This window comes from Helianthus annuus, chromosome 11 (genome assembly GCF_002127325.2).
Source record: "Helianthus annuus cultivar XRQ/B chromosome 11, HanXRQr2.0-SUNRISE, whole genome shotgun sequence".
Classification (NCBI taxonomy): Eukaryota; Viridiplantae; Streptophyta; class Magnoliopsida; order Asterales; family Asteraceae; genus Helianthus; species Helianthus annuus.
Window position 1 is genome coordinate 179677066 of NC_035443.2, and position 18496 is coordinate 179695561.

At 34.5% G+C, this 18496-nt stretch overlaps 2 protein-coding genes across 2 annotated transcripts; both read left to right on the top strand.

Annotated features, from left to right (window-relative positions):
* Window positions 1–4374: 4374 nt before the first annotated feature.
* Window positions 4375–11063, top strand: LOC110888909. The gene is made up of 13 exons (XM_022136406.1): window positions 4375–4627; window positions 5010–5078; window positions 5169–5228; window positions 5375–5413; window positions 5531–5721; window positions 5879–5898; window positions 5955–6031; window positions 6123–6365; window positions 6483–6921; window positions 7023–7963; window positions 8033–8231; window positions 8388–9253; window positions 9403–11063. The coding sequence occupies exons 1-13, from the start codon at window positions 4375–4377 to the stop codon at window positions 11061–11063; spliced, it is 5058 nt and encodes a 1685-aa protein (XP_021992098.1).
* A 1234-nt stretch (window positions 11064–12297) lies between these two features.
* Window positions 12298–14974, top strand: LOC110891294 (alpha carbonic anhydrase 7). The gene is made up of 7 exons (XM_022138991.2): window positions 12298–12479; window positions 12647–12864; window positions 12968–13074; window positions 13334–13436; window positions 14336–14503; window positions 14581–14634; window positions 14735–14974. The coding sequence occupies exons 1-7, from the start codon at window positions 12383–12385 to the stop codon at window positions 14816–14818; spliced, it is 831 nt and encodes a 276-aa protein (XP_021994683.1). The 5' UTR covers window positions 12298–12382; the 3' UTR covers window positions 14819–14974.
* The last annotated feature ends 3522 nt before the right edge of the window (window positions 14975–18496 follow it).

Here is an 18496-nt window from a genome sequence, read left to right on the forward strand (position 1 = left end):
GATAGGCGACACACAAATCCTATGGTTCACGTTTAGACGTGAACACTGCTTATCACCCACAGACGGATGGTCAGAGTGAGCGCACCATTCAGACGCTTGAAGACATGTTGCGGGCATGTGTGATTGATTTTGGGAAAGGATGGGAGAAACATTTGCCGTTGATAGAGTTCTCCTACAACAACAGCTACCATACTAGTATCAAGGCAGCTCCGTTCGAAGCATTGTACAGGCGGAAATGCCGTTCTCCTCTCTGTTGGGCCGAAGTGGGAGACAGTCAAATTACCGGTCCTGAGCTTGTACTGGAAACTTCGGAGAAGATTGTTCAGATCAGGAACCGCATGGCAGCAGCGCGTGACTGCCAGAAGAGCTACGCTGACAAGCGTAGCAAACCGTTAGAGTTTGAAGTAGGTGATCGTGTTATGTTGAAAGTTTCACCGTGGAAGGGTGTTGTACGTTTCGGGAAGCGTGGCAAGCTTAATCCGCGATACGTTGGGCCATTCAAAATCCTGGAGCGGATCGGTAAAGTCGCTTACAAGCTTGAGTTACCTGCTGAGTTGGGTAATGTTCACGATGTCTTTCACGTTTCACAGTTGAAGAAGTGTTTGGTTGACGAAACACTAGTTGTACCGTTTCAAGAGCTCAAGATTGATGACAAGCTACAGTTTGTTGAAGAGCCTATTGAGATCATGGATCGGGAGATCAAGGTACATAAACATAGTCGTATTCCGATTGTTAAAGTTCGTTGGAACTCAAGACGTGGACCGGAGTTCACGTGGGAGCGGGAGGATCAAATGAAGCTTAAGTATCCTCATCTTTTTCCTAACGACAAGTCTAAACCGGGTGAGACTAGTGAATTTCGGGACGAAATTCCTCTTCAAGTTGGGAATGATGTGGCACCTGAGCAAAATCCGCAACAATCCTGATTATCACTTCACTCCTTTGTGCTTACTTGTCAAATTTCGGGACGAAATTTCTTTCAAGTTGGGGATGATGTGACAACCCGCACTTTCAAGGTTAGTTACGTTTAACCCTTGTGCTCTTAATTTCGTTAATCATTGGTAACTCCGTTGTGTATGGTGCGTTAGGCCATTGGGTCACAATATTTAATCTCGGTTGTTGTGTGTTCGATTGGGCCGTATGTGCAATTGTTTCCGTTCATATCTCAAGTATTCTCGGTTGCCTTTGTAAACCGACTCACCACATCAAAACTAATTAATAATAAGAGTCCCCCCACATCACAATTGATTAACAGCAAGATCTGGCCCAAACCTTTATTATACCCGAACCACTTTCCCGGCCCAAATGAATTATTATGCATAATACACGTAACCGACTAGATGGCCATTCAAAGTAAACCCTACTTGCAAACTCTTGAGCGACGGTAGGAGAACCAAGATTCTGAATCGCACGGTTCTGCGGAGAAACCCCCCCTCTCATCGCGACTTACTGTATTCGATTGTCTTTTGCCTCTCGGTTAGTGAATCATACTCTTATTCATTCGTGATTGTACGTGCCTTAATCTTTTGTTCGTTGCGATTATATGTGCACCGGTTCTTGATTTGTTTATGATCATATGTACTGTTCGTTCATTCATTGTCTAATATAATTGTTATGCATTGAATAACACGTAATCGAACATTTATATGTTAGAACTGGCATGCTACAGGAATTCACGGGTAAGTGAAATCACATGTCGCTTGTTTGATTGGTCATTAGCTGCTGGAAACGTGTATAGTCGTTTGGATGTGAGTTACTCGATTGTGTGGTTTCCTTGTGTGGTTTCCGATGATCTTGCTATGCGGCCGAATAACATACGGTGGTGCAAATTTAGGAAACTGGGTAGTAGTCTTATGTAATGAGATTAAGTGCTCATACAGTATGTGTAGTAATTGCATGTGAAGATAGTGGGAAGTATGGTGGTCCAATGATATCCATTCGATAAACAGATATTTGGATGTTAGATTTAGGTGAGGTCCAATAGCATTACAAAATTCAAAACAGTTGTCGGCCATTTATGGATATCATAATTCTTTTAAATCAATCTATTTCATGAGTGCATGTGACAAAAGGCATCTTTGTAGAACACTATAAAGTTCATCAGCTAGAATAGATGATTGACGGTACATGGTAGTAGTAAAGGTATTTGATTGAGAATTTTGATTTCTAAAAATTGTCATACAAATAATCAGATATGTGATGACCCCTAATATGATAAATGGGTTGGTATAGTTTGTGTGTAACTAAGTTGGGCCTTGCTAGATTGGACCGCACATCAGGCCAGTGGGCCACTGGTTTTGGGGTCGCGCAACAACAGCAAATGGGTCATGTAATGATAATGAATTACAAATAATTGGGGCCGTAATCTTTAATTAACTCGCATCAGTGAGCCGGGTATTCAAAGGGGGGGATGCACGAGGGCCCAAACGATTGATACATAGTATGGGCATTGAAATAATTGTGGTCAAGTAACTCGGGCCACACATGTTTTCATTGGCAAGGCCTAGTGGGCCATACTTTAGGTGGATTGATGTGTTAAATTTTCATGAATTGTTCGTCAGTTATACTTGTGAAACCAAGTAACTTGTGACTCGAATGGTCATCATGAAATTTGTAGTCTAGCTTGTGAAGTTGATTGTTAGTTTGCATGATATCGGAAAATACAAACTTATGACATGAGAATGTTTGGGATTTGTACACTTGTTATGATAAGCAGTAGGAATATGTGCCACACTTGCTTGTTACTTGTATATACGTGACAATCTACGCGATGTAATGTGAGTATAAACTGAACGTTGTTGTTAAACAATGATAGGACGTATTTGACCGACTATTAAGCAGTTAACTAACGCTACCGAGCAAAACCAAGGTGAGTTCACTGCACTTTTCTAAGCATGCGTCCCGGTGGTTTGGGACATCTGGTAAACGTTTCTAAAGGGAATACTGGGTAAACTGTTTATTTGGGATGTTGGTTATTGAACACAGTATAAATCATGTAAGACCCCATACATCTACCGTGTTGCTGAAGAAGCAACGAGGTATTTAGTTGATAGCGCTATTAGGTTTGGCACCCTCACACCGGGCCGAAAGGACGGGCGTGAACTAATTACCTGGACCTCATGACCAATGCCTAATTAGAGGCATTGGGGTTGGGCATTCACATCGTGTATATATAAGACCCCTTACATCTATTCAAGGTTGTTTGATACCTTGGCAACATGACCAATGCCTAATTGGAGGCATTGGGGTTGGGCATTCACATCTAGTCGCCACATACCGGTAAGCGAGTAATAACAACATCAAAACAAATCGTTGAACTGTTTTATGTACATATTTGGTAACTAAACGCGTTAACAAAACTTTGAACTCACCAGCGTCGTCTGACACACTTGTCTGCATGCTTGCAGGTCTATAGGTTTATATCATGGAACTTGCTGTCTGGAAGGCTGGAGTGGTCATGGGTCGAGATACATGGAATAGTAACACAAGCTTAATGGTTTTTGAACATGTGGTTTGCGAAACGAGTAACAAGTGATTTATGCTTCCGCTGTATACAATGAATTACATTTAATGATTTGTAGCACTTTATGGTAATGAATGAAAGTTTTTATTTAAATATATGTTATAGTTCAATGTGATTGGTGGCTTGGATCCTGGTACGTCACACGTCCCGCGGTGGTTCCGCATGTGGTATTTTGGGGGTGTGACAAAAGCTATAGGCCGTTTCAAGTGTCTATCTAAATTTTTTCGTGATGAACTATCAAATAACAATTTTGAGATTATGCATTCTAGGCGAATTATAACTTCGCTACAAAAGAAGCTTCTTTCCTTAAAAGACAACACAATTATTGTTGACAACATAGTAGGGGGTAATTTGCAAGCCGATACAAGCAAAACTATAATTTCTCCATCTAATGTCCATCCTTCATACTTACGTGTTTTAGCGTCCTTTAAAGGTCTGATCTTAATTTGCAATGAAAGGATGTTTTGTGAGCTCATTCTTTGGAATCCAACAACAAGGCGCTATAAAATTTTGGCCGATGATTACTTTGATCGTAATTTTGAGCGAAACGCTTCTACTGGTGGAATGTACTTTGACGACTCGAACGATCTCAAAGTTCTCCACATCAAACGTTACCGTAACGTTCTTACTGCACGAGTTTACTCACGTCGTCATGAGTCATGGAGAAAGATAAATTCATTTAACGTCACTAATTATGCTTCAACATATTATTCATGGTCTCCCGCAATTTATTCTGGTAGAAGCATTTATTTTATGGTTTCCAATTATTGGTTTCCACCAGGTGAGAGACACATGGTAGCTTTCGACGTTGTCTCCGAAAATTTCAGCACAATTCCTTTTCCCGAAGCATAGAAATGAAGCTGCACGTCATTGTTGTTGGACGGTCTGAAAACCTATATGCTGATTTGTTCAAATTTGAAGATGATGCTTGGGTAAAGGTGTTTTCTTTCGATACGCCTCATGTTGTTGATTATCTTGAAAGGCGTCGAAGGAATAATATAATTCAAGACAACAAGTGGCTCATAACAAGCATCTGGGGTGATATTGTAGAAGTTGACCTTTCCAACGAATCTTTTGAGTACCTACAACATGTTGATGACTACACTGGTCCTAAAGGAGCTTTATTTATCGAAACCACTATGTCTCCTATAGTTTAAATATTTTTATATTATTGTTTCAACCGCTTAATCTTATATCCTATCTTAAACTGAATAACTAAAGACCTTATTATACTTTATTTTTTTATTGGTTTAATAGAGCATTTGAAGTTATGTATTCACATCAATTGTGTTTTGTTTCTGTTTGTGAATTTTTTAATTTTTGTGATGCATTTATATTGTGGTTGTATAATGTTAATTTAGGATAATATAATTGACGTATCAATTACTATATAATACATAAGAATAAGAATGTTATACATAGATGTATTTAAACTTTACTACAATTTTGGAATGTCGTATGCTTAAATCGTATCACATTATGATTTCAGGAATGTCTAAAAGAAAAAACGTGTTTTCAACTGAATCTTACAACAAAGGAAAAGAAAACATTTCTAACGGTAATGTCGTTAATTTAAATATCGATTTTTATTTCATATACTTATATTTTTTGTACATCTTTATACATAATTTAATCATGTTAATTACAGGTGTTCCAGCCATCTTAAATACGAATGCATCTACAAATATTACAACTGGTCATACAAATGGTAATTTAAGTTATTATAAATACTCAAATCTTTTTGCTTTACCATATGATTATATTAATTTTTATATTGTATTACGTTTACTTTTTATCATGTATATCTTAACAAACAATCTGTTTTGCTAAACTGTCTATATTTTTCCCTTACAGTTCGTAGAGGTAGAAGGCCATTATCGACAATTACTAATGGTACTAATTTACTAACTTTTTTTACTTTCCTGTTTTTGTACATTCATGTTCATTGATGTGTAGCTATTTTTTCCATATTCTTTATAAAATTAATTTTTATGTATGTCGTTGTTTTAGTTGTTGTTCCCACTGTAACACAAGATCAGGCAAGACATAGTCGAAAAATTAGGAAAGTATTATTGGATAACAAAAGATCAAAATTAGATGGATGTCCATCAAATGTTGACCATACAATGGTCATAACAACTGATTCGATACCCACTCCTTCTATTCGACCGTTACCCAACAATTATCGGCTTTATCTGCAGGTTAGTTTGTATTTTGTTTTTTTGTAATTTTTAATAGCCGTATTTAAAATACCTTATTTTACTAAACTTACATTTCACAATATGTTTAATTCAACGTTATCATATATTTATTTAATGTTATTTTTATATAACAATCTTTAATAATTTGTATATATAGATAACAGCCGCTTTAGGGAAGTAAATTTGGAGAATACAAGATCTCCTCTGAGAAATAGTATATCATATTCCAATAGGAGTATACATCGCTCTCCTGATCTAGAAGCAACTCCAAATGTCATTACTAATCGTACTGCATCATTCATGGGAACAAGTAAATACTTATTAACTTTTATACACTTCAATGTTTTTGTATATAAATTTATATCATCAAGATTATATTTTATTTTTTATATATATTATAGGAAATTTAAGTTGTGTTACGAACAACGGTACACCACCAGCAGACGCTACTCCCGGTCATATTGCATTTAACATTACGTCATTTAGTGGCACCTCCGGTATTCTTCAAAATTCTTCTTTTGAAAGGTTGTCATCCGGTAAACGTAAGTTAATTGGTAGACCACGAATTACTTCTCCAATACCAATTATTGACTTTACCACAGAGCAAATTGTGGTTCAAGATCCCTTGAAAGGTGTTTCAAAAGGTGCATTTCAAATAATTTGTATTCTTATGCACAAAAAGTATCAAATTTGTCGATATAATGTTATCTTCTTTATTAAATAACATTGTTAACAATTTTTTGTTTTTTTTTTCATAACAGATTATTTGGACCATGGTGACCAATGCGTTACTTGTGAAGTATGTAATGCAAAGTTGTGGAATGCAGAAAAAGGAAAAGGAAGAAAAAAGGATGGAAAAGTTTGTTATTTCATTTGTTGTTCTTATGGCATAGTAGAGCTTCCAGATTACAAAGATGCAAGAGGAAGTTATCGAATCCTGTTTACTAACAATGGTGATGAAAGCAAGCACTTTTTGAAAAATATTCGCCGTTACAATTCTATGTTCGCATTTACTTTAATGGGTGGTAAGGTTGATTCGACGGTTAACAGAGGCGATGGTCCTTTTTGCTTTAGAATTAGTGGTGAGAATTATCATACCATTGGAAGTCTTATGCCAATCAACGGAGCTCAACCAAAATTTTGGCAACTATACATATATGATACTGAGAACGAAATTTCAAACAGGCAATCGATATTTAGGTAAAGTCCATTTTATATTGTTACCATAAATCCATTTTTTCAGATTAATAGTTCATATTTTGTTAGACGGTGAATAATCTTTGATAACAATTTTGTAACAGGGGTTCAGATGGTGCATCTTCTTCTTCATCGGCAAATGTTGATATTAAATTAATCGAACATATAAAGGATGTACTAGACAATGACAACGAGTTGGTCAAAACTTATAGAAGAGTTAGGGATTCCTTCCAAGACAACCCTAATGTAAATGTGAAGCTTCGAATAATTGGATCAAGAGAAAAAGATGGTCGCACGTATAACTTACCAACGGCTGGTGAGGTCGCTGCTCTTATTGTTGGTGATATCGAAAATGTGGTTGACAATAGAGATATTGTAGTTGAGACTCGAACAGGTGAACTAAAAAGAATTAGTGAGTTGCATCCATCATATCTTGCACTACAATATCCGATTCTGTTTCCGTATGGAGATGATGGCTACAGAATTGATATCCCTCATAGAGGTGTTGTTGATGTTGTTAATAAAACACGTCCAAAGTGTACTATGAGAGAGTTCTTTGCCTATCGTATCCAGGATCGTATAAATCAGTTTTCATTAATCCTTAATTCTAAGAGGCTTTTCCAGCAGTTCCTGGTTGACGCATATACTATGATAGAGAGCGAGAGACTTAGGTACATACGATATCAACAAAAAGATCTTAGGTCCGACACATATGAAAGTCTCCGTAAATTACGAAGTAAAGGTCAAGATGATATATCTAAAGCTGGAAAACGCATTTTTTTGCCATCTTCTTTTACTGGTGGAGCACGATATATGATGCAAAACTATTTAGACGCTATGGCTCTGTGTAAGTGCTTTGGTTATCCAGATTATTTTATTACCATAACATGCAATCCAAAATGGCCAGAAGTTCAACGGTTTCTCAAAGACACCAATCTTAGTCCGGAAGATAGGCCTGATATCCTGTCTAGACTCTTCAAAATAAAATTCGATTCAATCTGCAAAGATTTAAAAAAGAATCATCTATTAGGCAAAGCGTCAGCAGGTAATGTTAACAAAATAATTCAATTATTAGTCATCATCAAAGCTAACACTTTGTTTTATTTTTCTGTAGTTGTTTACACTATTGAGTTCCAAAAACGTGGTTTGCCTCATGCACATTTATGCTTATTCATGGAACCTGAATTCAAATTACCTACTGTGGACCATGTTGATTCATTTATATCTGCTGAAATTCCAAACAGAGATGAAGATCCAGAATTATTCATCCTGGTGAAAGAGTATATGATACATGGTCCATGTGGTAATGCTAGGTTGAGCTCTCCATGTATGGTAGATATGAAGTGTTCAAAAGGCTTTCCAAAAAAGTTTCAAGATCATACAACACTTGATTCAAATGGGTTTCCATTATACAGAAGGAGAAACAATGGTTCTTCTGTTGTGAAAAATTAAATTGAGCTTGATAACAGGAGTGTGGTTCCTTATAACAAAAAATTATTGAAAAGATATCAAGCTCATATCAACGTTGAATGGTGCAATCAAGCCGCGTCTATAAAATATCTTTTTAAATACATCAATAAAGGTCCTGATAGAGCCACTATAGCTGTTGTGCATGGTGATAATCAACCGGAAGAGCAACCACAAGACGAGATCAAAGAGTATTACGATTGCCGCTATATATCAGCTTGCGAAGCATCTTGGAGGATATTTGCTAATGAGGTACATTATAGAAGACCTTCTGTTATGAGGCTTCCATTCCATTTACCTGGCCAACAACCTGTTGTTTTCGGCCCTGACGAGGATATTAACTCCGTTCTAAACAAACCTTCAGTTAAATCTTTAATGTTTCTATCATGGATGGAACGTAATAAAGACCCAAATGACCTGTTGGCACGTACACTTACATACGTTCAGTTCCCTATTTTTTATGTATGGAAGCTTGACAAGCGAGTATGGGAACCAAGAAAAGGGAAAAAATCAATTGGCAGGATTCATTCCGTATCTCCATCTTTAGGTGAAGCGTATTTCTTGAGAATTCTTCTTAACAAGGTTAGAGGACCAACATCGTTTGACGACATTAAAACAGTTAATGGTAAAGTTTACGATACATACAGAGATGCTTGCTACGCACTTGGTCTTTTAGATGATGATTCAGAATATGTAGAGGCAATAAAAGAAGCAAATTTAACTGGAAGCGCTTCATACATTCGCAATTTATTTTCTACGATGTTGTTATCCGGTAGTCTATCTAGACCTGAGGTTGTTTGGGAAACTTCGTGGAGATACATGGCGGACGATTTTGTTTACAGATTAGCAAAATACCATCGAGTTACAGGTACGTTTTGTTTACACTGAAATTTATTACTTATATTTTTTGAAAAAAATAATTTTATGTGTTCATCATTATTTAAGTTATTTTATCTTATTATGATGAAATGGTTTCCATATTCATTAGATGAATTTGTTTTCTTTCTTATTTCGTAGCGTTATCAATTCCGGATCACCAACTGAAGAACTATGTGTTGGTCGAAATTGAAAAGTTTTTATTGCGAAATAATTCTTCTTTGCGAATATTTGAATCAATGCCATATCCAGATATGTCGTCTTCAGTTATTTCCGATTGTCGTTTGATATACGAGGAGCAGGCATATGATACAACATACCTTGGAAATCTGTACGATAGTCATTTGACAATGTTAACTGATGAACAACGCTCTGTTTTTGAAGAGATTATGGCAGCAGTAAACAGTGATAACGGTCAGATTTTTTTCCTTTATGGCTATGGCGGAACAGGTAAAACATTTCTATGGAAAACATTGTCCGCTGCAATTAGATCAACAGGTCAAATCGTGTTAAATGTGGCTTCAAGTGGAATTGCATCGTTGTTGTTAGATGGTGGCAGGACTGCACATTCCAGGTTTAGCATACCGTTGAATCTTACTGAAGATTCCGTATGCCATATAAAACCAGAAAGTGATTTGGCTAAATTACTTCACGAGACTAAATTGATAATTTGGGATGAAGCACCTATGGTTCACAAACATGCATTTGAAGCGCTCGACAGAACAATGAATGACGTTTTCAACATTGACACATCTCTAAATTCTGAAATCCGCTTTGGAGGTAAGGTTATTGTTTTTGGAGGGGATTTTAGACAAATATTACCTGTTGTTCCAAATGGTGGCAGACAAGAGATTGTTAATGCCTCCTTATGTTCGTCTTATTTGTGGAGTAAATGTAAATTGCTAAGACTAACTAGAAACATAAGGTTAACGGTTGGAAGATCTACGGCTGATGTTGATGAAATAAATAGTTTTGGCAAATGGCTTTTGGATTTGGGTGAGGGTAACGTTGGTGGTCCAAATGATGGAGAAGCAACTATTGAAATACCACGAGATCTTTTGATTACTGATCCATCTGATCCAATTGGAAGTTTAATTGATTTTGTTTATCCATCAATCTTGGAAAACGTAGACGCCCATAACTATTTTAGTGACCGGGCCATACTTGCACCTAAAAATGAAGTTGTTCATGAGATTAATGACAGGTTACTAGCAATGTTTCCTGGTGAAGAAAAAGAGTATCTTAGTTCTGACAGTCTTTGTCCGTCTGAAGATGTAAATTCTACACAACAAAGACTTTACTCTCCAGATGTGCTCAATGGTCTTAAAATATCTGGCCTACCAAATCATAGGTTAGTCCTTAAAGTTGGTGTTCTAGTCATGTTATTAAGAAATATTGATCAACGGAATGGATTGTGCAACGGTACAAGGCTACAAGTAAAGAAGCTGCACAACCGTGTAATAGAAGCAGAGATAATATCTGGTTCAAATATTGGTACTTGCACATATATCCCTCGATTAAACTTGATACCTTCTGATAAAAAGATTCCTTTCTCTTTTCAAAGAAGACAATTTCCACTGGCCGTATGTTTTGCAATGACCATCAACAAAAGTCAAGGTCAATCTCTTTCAAGAGTAGGTTTGTACCTCAAACAACCAGTCTTCTCTCATGGTCAGTTGTATGTTGCCTTATCAAGGGTGAAAACAAGAAATGCTGTGAAGATACTCATACTTGACAACAATGGAAAACCTACGGATAAAACAACTAATGTGGTGTATAAAGAGATATTCAACGATTTGTGATATATACGTTATAATTGTTAATAAAAAGTTATTACATGATCTGTTTAAATATGTGTATATAGTCATAACATTTAATGTAAACAACTATTATTAATCCATATTATCTTTTAACAACCCGTGTAATACACGGGTCCTTAGGCTAGTTTGTGAATATATAATTAACAACAATCGTAATTGAACACCTAAAATGCCTCATCGCATAAATGCATAATTGCATGTTGCATAGCAAGTTAATAAAGTAGGATTTTATAAACTCATAGTTACATTTCATTTACAATATAAATAATATTTACTGAAAACATGAAAAATAAAATTAAGAAATTCATGATCAATACCAACATAAACAGAAAAAAATAAATTTAAGTGTATAAATAAAGAAACTATAAATCTTATATAGGCTGTAACTTGTTAACTAATAAGATAAAAACAGTTAAAACATTAATATGTATTTAAAGTTCAGTTGTGAGACATCTGTCTTAATTAAATTGGTTGCTTGCCCAACTGTATTTAAAGTTCGGTTAGTAAATCACATACATATTTGTCTAAATTAATATTTTTTTTGGCGTTTTTCTTAATGGTTTTGTATGGTTGATTTTTTTCTAGCTTCCCGCTAGCCGTATATGATATAATCATTGTTGTCGTTTGAAAAAAATAATCTAAATTAAAATTTAAAAAGATCAAGTTGCATTATTAATTATTGTTAACATAGTGTATATAGATATAAATATTTTTTTCTGCTTATCATATAACTTATCAAGTTTTGAACTAAAAGATTGTATATCTAATAATTAAAAGTATGTTACATTAATATAACTTAATAAATTATGTACATGATAGCAAATGATCATAATCTATAAATATACAATTACTTTTATTAGTAAAGTTTGGACGTAAAAGGAATAATATTAAATGAAATTTTAACTAAGCTTTCTAATGTCTCATTGGTCGTTGAAAATTTGCCACATTTTGTAAAAAAGAAGTGTTAGAATAGAGACTCACTTTTTAATAAATTATTTTTTTTTTTGTTCCAGCATGTTGGATGCAGCCTTTGGCTTTCAAATTGTGGCAGAGAAAATCGACACGTTGTCAATTAAAACAATAAACATCAAATGATGCGTTGGATTATTTCTAAGAACCACACATGAAGCTTCCATGTAGTTTCCCACACACCAGGTGCTCTCTCTGTGTGTAATATCCCTATATGTATATATAGTCCCTATGTACAACCATACAACATACCACATATTCATATTCATATTCATATTCATATTCATATTCATCTCCTTTAAACACACACACATCTCTCTTAGTTGTGAAATATGAAGATTATGAAATCAAACTCCATTTTGGCAGTTGGTTTTCTTTTGTTTATGCTTATTTTCTCTTATCCACCATCTATTGAAGCTCAAGAAGTTGGTAATGCTTGGAACACAATTATATATAATATATGCTATACATTTAGATCAATGGTTTTTAGTTTAATAATATCTAACCTTGTTTCTAAACCTAGTAGTTTAATTACATGTGTTTTTTTTATAACTTAAGTTATTTTTGTGTGGGTATATATGCATGTGTAAATGTAGAGAATCAAAGTGGATTTGATTATTTGAGAGGTAGCACGATGGGACCGGATAGATGGGGTGCGATGAGGAATGAATGGTCGTTGTGCAGCAATGGGACGATGCAGTCTCCCATTGATATGTCGAGTCGTAGGGTGGAGATGGTGCTCCATCCTAAAAATATATACAAAAACTATAAGCCTTGCAATGCAACCATGGTTAATAGAGGTCATGACATCATGGTAATTACTATTTCATAATTAATCCATATATAAGCCTTGTATCATTTTTTGTTATTATTGCATGTTTCAATCACTGAAATTTACAATGGATTTGATGTTGCAGGTTAAATGGATTGGAGATGCGGGATCAGTTATCATCAATGACACCGAATACGCTTTGAAACAAGCGCACTGGCACTCACCTTCCGAGCACACCATCAATGGCAAAAGGTTTACTTTGCCTTCCGAGTATATACATATTTTTTTCAACGGTTAAACGTACTTTTAAACACCTTTTGTTCATTACGGGACTTAACCTCTGTAGACACTTTTTTCAAACATCTTGATACCGCTAGACCAAATACCTTTAGTATCTATCTAGCATAGTTTATTGGCAGTTGTAGATAAGAAAACATGGGCCCAGTATCCCAATTCAAACAAATATATGGTTTTAGGTGTTGAGCAAATTAACTCATTAATATATGAACAGGTTTGACATGGAACTACATATGGTCCACCTCAGCATGGACAACAAAATAGCTGTCATTGCTGTTCTTTACAATATTGGCAGACCAAGCAATTTTCTTTCCAGGGTAATCTATTCGATTCTCTCTAGTTTCTTACTGTAATTCCTAGTTCTATTTATATATACATGGATCTAAAAGAGACATACTTTTGCTTGTTAGTTACTTGAGATCGACTTGTGAAAAGCTTGAATCGAATCGAGTCGAGCATGCACGAATTCGAGCCTAAAATAAGTTCGTTTAACTAACGAGCTCGAGCATCTTTAATCAAGCTTGAGTAGGCTCGTGAGTCTAGACGATGATCATGTTATTTCTATAATTTAACATAATAATAACTATCATATAAAACTATGACAAATAATTAAAATGTATATAAAAGTTATAAATGTAAATTAAATAATTAATATCTAACAAACAATTTGAGCCGGAACTTTAGATCGAAACAAAGTAAGAAATGAGCCAAGCTCGAGCTCAAACTCTCATAACTTAAATAACCTGAGCTCGAGCTTAGATGAGCAAAGACTCAACTCGACTCATTTACGCCTAGCATATCTTCCCCAAGTAAATAAAATATATTTTGATACATGTGTACACACATCATAGAGAAAGGATCATGCAATAATCATAAGGTTTGTTGAGAACAAAGGGAACAGCCATCAAACAAGCAATTCTTTACACTTTTTTAAATATTACTAAGTTTTACGAAAACAAAAAAAATTACAAATATATTGATTGGCGAGCTACGTATATGTGCCTCATTAATACACACACATACACACACACATATACATCCCTAAGTTTTTTTTATTTTTACAATAACAACTTCTTAATAAAAAAGTTGAAAAAAGTAGATGGTAGTTCTCTAATGATCTGAACCAATATATCATATTTGTTAAATACAAAACTGATTGCAATGATTCGTTTAAGCACACGTTTCACATTTTCATTACAATTTTTTTGACTTGCAGTTAGCTGTAAACATATCGTCTATGATAGATCAAAAAGGCATGCGTGGACACAGTGGGATTGTAAATCCTAGAGAGATTCAAATGAGTAGTAGGTTGTATTACCGATATATTGGTTCACTCACGGTCCCTCCTTGCACCGAAAAAGTTGTTTGGACCATTAGTAGAAGGGTAACAACCAATACTTTTTGTAATTACTTATATGAAAATCTTTTTTTTACACAAACTTATTATTTATGTTCATACAGGTAAGAACGGTTTCAATACGTCAAGTTAGATTACTTCGAGAGGCTGTAAAGGATGTAAGTATATACCGTATGAAATCAAGTGAATGCCAAGTTCTTATTGTTTTCTTTACGGTAAGATGAACAAAATAAATGTTAATTGGTGTTTATGTTGTAGTATGCAGAACATAATGCAAGACCAGTACAACCGGACAATCTACGAGACATTCTTCTATATGCGCAGGCTCGAGAGAGGAAATAGGAACGTGCGTTTACACACATGTTCCACTACTATGGTGTAATACATGAAATCTATATATCTTAAATTTTGTTGTATTGTTTTAAAAATTTTGTTTTTCCATCTGTACCCTATTCATATCGTGAGATTATTATTATTTCATTTATTTTTTATCTTTAAGTTTTCTGCAATGTTTTAAAAACCGGTAAATACCGGCCGGTTATACCGGTATTACCGTTTTCAGATATAAATCTGGTACGAAACACCACGGTAAATAAGTGAAACGGTATAAGGTTTGTACCGACGGTAAAATCCGGTATACCGGTTTTAAACGTAATACCGGTACCGACCCAGGGTTATTTTAGTTTGGGTTGTTACTTATTTTTATTATATATGTTATTTATCTTACGTAATTATTATATATTATGATTATTCGCATAGTTATCAAAGGCGCGAAGCGCACTCTAAGCGCATAGGCACCGATTAGGGCCTAGGCGATAGGCGCAAAAAAAACGTGGGCCCGAGAAAAAAAAGCGCACTTAAAAGAAAAAAATTAAAAATATATTTCGTAATGAAAAATAATATTTTCTTCAAATAAATTAAGCAAAACTTGAATGTAACTCCAAAAAAAAGAATATAAAAATAAAATAACAATAAAAATAAAATAAAATTTGCTTATTAAGAATTTACTTGATAAAAAAACATTATGTGTGTCTCCTAATTTACTTTCAACAAGAATGTGGGTCATTCAAAAAGAAAACAATAATTGCCTATGAAGAGTTTAGGCAACACGAACTGAACAGTCCTGATATTAAGGACTGAATAATCTTGGTGATAATGTGATATACGAACTTAAACTTACAGCCCTATAAATACTGCAGAAAAAGTGGAAATTACCAATTAAAAAAAATAAAAAGCATCTATATATCTATATATCTATCTATATATATATATAATATGAATAAAAAATGTGGGACACGTGTCCTCTCCTGATGCAACCATTTTGATGTTTTGGCGGGAAAATGAGGGAAAACACGTATTTTGGCATTTGGATCCCGCACTGGGTATCCATACCCGTATTTTTTACCAGAGTATATAATGAATGATAAAACCCTAGATCTTCTAATCACTCATTTTTCACACTGTCATCCCCAAAACCAAGATTTCCTGTGTAGATCATACCTTCTTGATTCGTGAACCTCTTAAGCAACTAAATAACCCTAATTTTCGTAGCCCAAGCTTGCATCTTCGATCTCTAATCGCCACGATCTCAATCTTGGTTTTTTGACTGTCACCGCCACGTTTTACAAACCCTAGATATCAACACAGGTGCTTCTTCTTTCTTCATTAATTGTTATTCTAACACTTCATTTTCATTTTGATTTTTAAGATTTCATTGATTTTAGATATCAATGTTTCTTCATTTATTTTTTCCAGATTCAGCATTTGTTTGAACGTTTATCCGACCCGTTGATTTTCTCTCACATCTTAGTTCTTCCAGGTATGTTGATTTTGTATTTGATATGGATTTTATACCTTCATTCGATTCTTCTTGCTCTCAAACCCTAGATTGTATCTTCCCCTTCATGTTTCCTAAATGTGAGTTTTTCTTCTTTTTTCAATCAAACCCTAATTTCTAATCGCCTCCTGCATGTACTCTATCCGTTTTACTCTTGGATCGAAGAAAAATTGGAAAATGTTTCAGTCATGCCAAATCGACAAGGAGCTAATTGGTAGAATAGTGGGCTAATTGAATCCATGAAGCTTACACTGTAAGTTTGTAACTAAATGGTTTCTAACTTTTGATTGTAAACAAACAATTGGCTGTATGAATTGTAGCTTAGGGTTTCGTTTTAAGACGATACGACAATAAACATTGTTGATAATCGATTTTATTGAACAGAATTATCACTTTTGAATATGGATTTCGTTGTTAGGGTTTCAGATGACGTCAATTAATCAGTTCAGGTTCCTTTATATTAGATTGTATTAAAATGTGAATATTATGTTATACAGTTGCCATTTTTTTTTGTGGGATTGTTTAAGATATGAAATTAGGTACTTGATATTGTTGAAAGAAATGCAAACGTAGATGAAATATATAGAAGACTTGGTGAGCTCTTGATGTTAAGGACTTGATAAGTATAATGACAAAAATTACATAACTAGAAAAATTATTGATGAAAGTTCTTTAAAATATTGACATGCTTGCTGACATGATTTTTACATAATTGTAGAACTGGCACAATCGACGGTACGATGGTACATGGAAGGATGAAGGTGTTCTTCGATTAACAATCAGGTTTGATGTCTACCCTCATGTCTTTGTCAATTAAAGTCTGATTAGTCTTTTTACTAATTGAATTCATGAATATGTCACATTCGTCATCCGTTAGGTTCTGTATGGTGATGTTGTTTTGCATGGAATCTATAAACCTGATTATTAAAGGTGTTTTGGTGATGCGATTGATAAATGGTTTAGGTAGGATGTGGTTGAAGAATCTGTAAATCTGATTACCACAGGTGTTTATGATGTTGTTTCATTTGAATTCTTGAATATCTCACATTCTGTCATTGCTTTTTTGCATTGGTGTCGGCTGTTTAGTTTTTGGGTCTAGAAAACTTGGTTTGAAAGAGTCAGTTTTCACAGTTTCGTTTTTCGTAGCAGGTTCTTAGCTTGATCATATCTTGTGATTTAAGGTAACATTATTGCTTGGCTAATTATTCCTCTTCTTCAATCATCGCCACCACAAACCTATCTTCAAAAGATTGTCTTCAAGTAAGTTTATGGTTCCAATTTGTAGTTACGAACGTTTGATTTTGTAATTTTCATCTTCACCTTCAAAAATCTTGGTTTAATTGATGTTAGGTTATGTTTAGACTAGAGTTAAAACAACAAACGTGAAGATGTAGACGAATTGTTTATACAAAATTTCTTTCAAAGAAGAACTTAAAATCAAATAAGGTTGGATTTGCTTCGTAGGTTGTTGAGGTGGTAAACAACTCTGACCCACGAAAATTAGGCGGGTTTGCTGTGAAATTGATTTTTCGTGTGTGTATTGTTTTCCTTTTACTTGAGGTGTATTTGATTCATATAACATTATCAGTTTTTCTGTCGAAGTTTACAATCGAATTTATTTTTTGACAGATGGTTTTGATGTATTATCTCTTAACAAATCAGTAAGGAAGCACCAGGAAAATAATATAAAACAATTTTGCTGAAAAAGTTAGTTTTGTTAATAAACCATGAAATAAATCGTCAAAAAAGACCTTTATACCCTCTGTTAAATTTGCTTGATCTGAAATATATTTGGTTCTATCACACTAAGGGCTATTTTGGTACATGATTGTTGCGATTCTTGATTTTTCTTTATTATTTCCTCTGTAATCACGATAGTACATCATTGGCAGTGGTTTCGTTGTTCATTCTAGGTTGCACAGGATCTGTCATGTTCCTTCATGCCACCAATTTCATGTTCCACCCTTTCGCTCATCAAATTGCTATTCAATTTCTCATGTTTACACTTATTCCCTACTCATTTCCTTTTTAATGTTTGATTTTTATTGGTGAATGTTTATTAAAGTTTATTGACTAATTTTGAACTCATGTGACTTATTCATTGGAAATTCGGAACTGAGCATGTATGAAGTTTAAGAATATAACTAGATGAAAATCAGGTCTTAGATAAAGGCTCTTTTTAA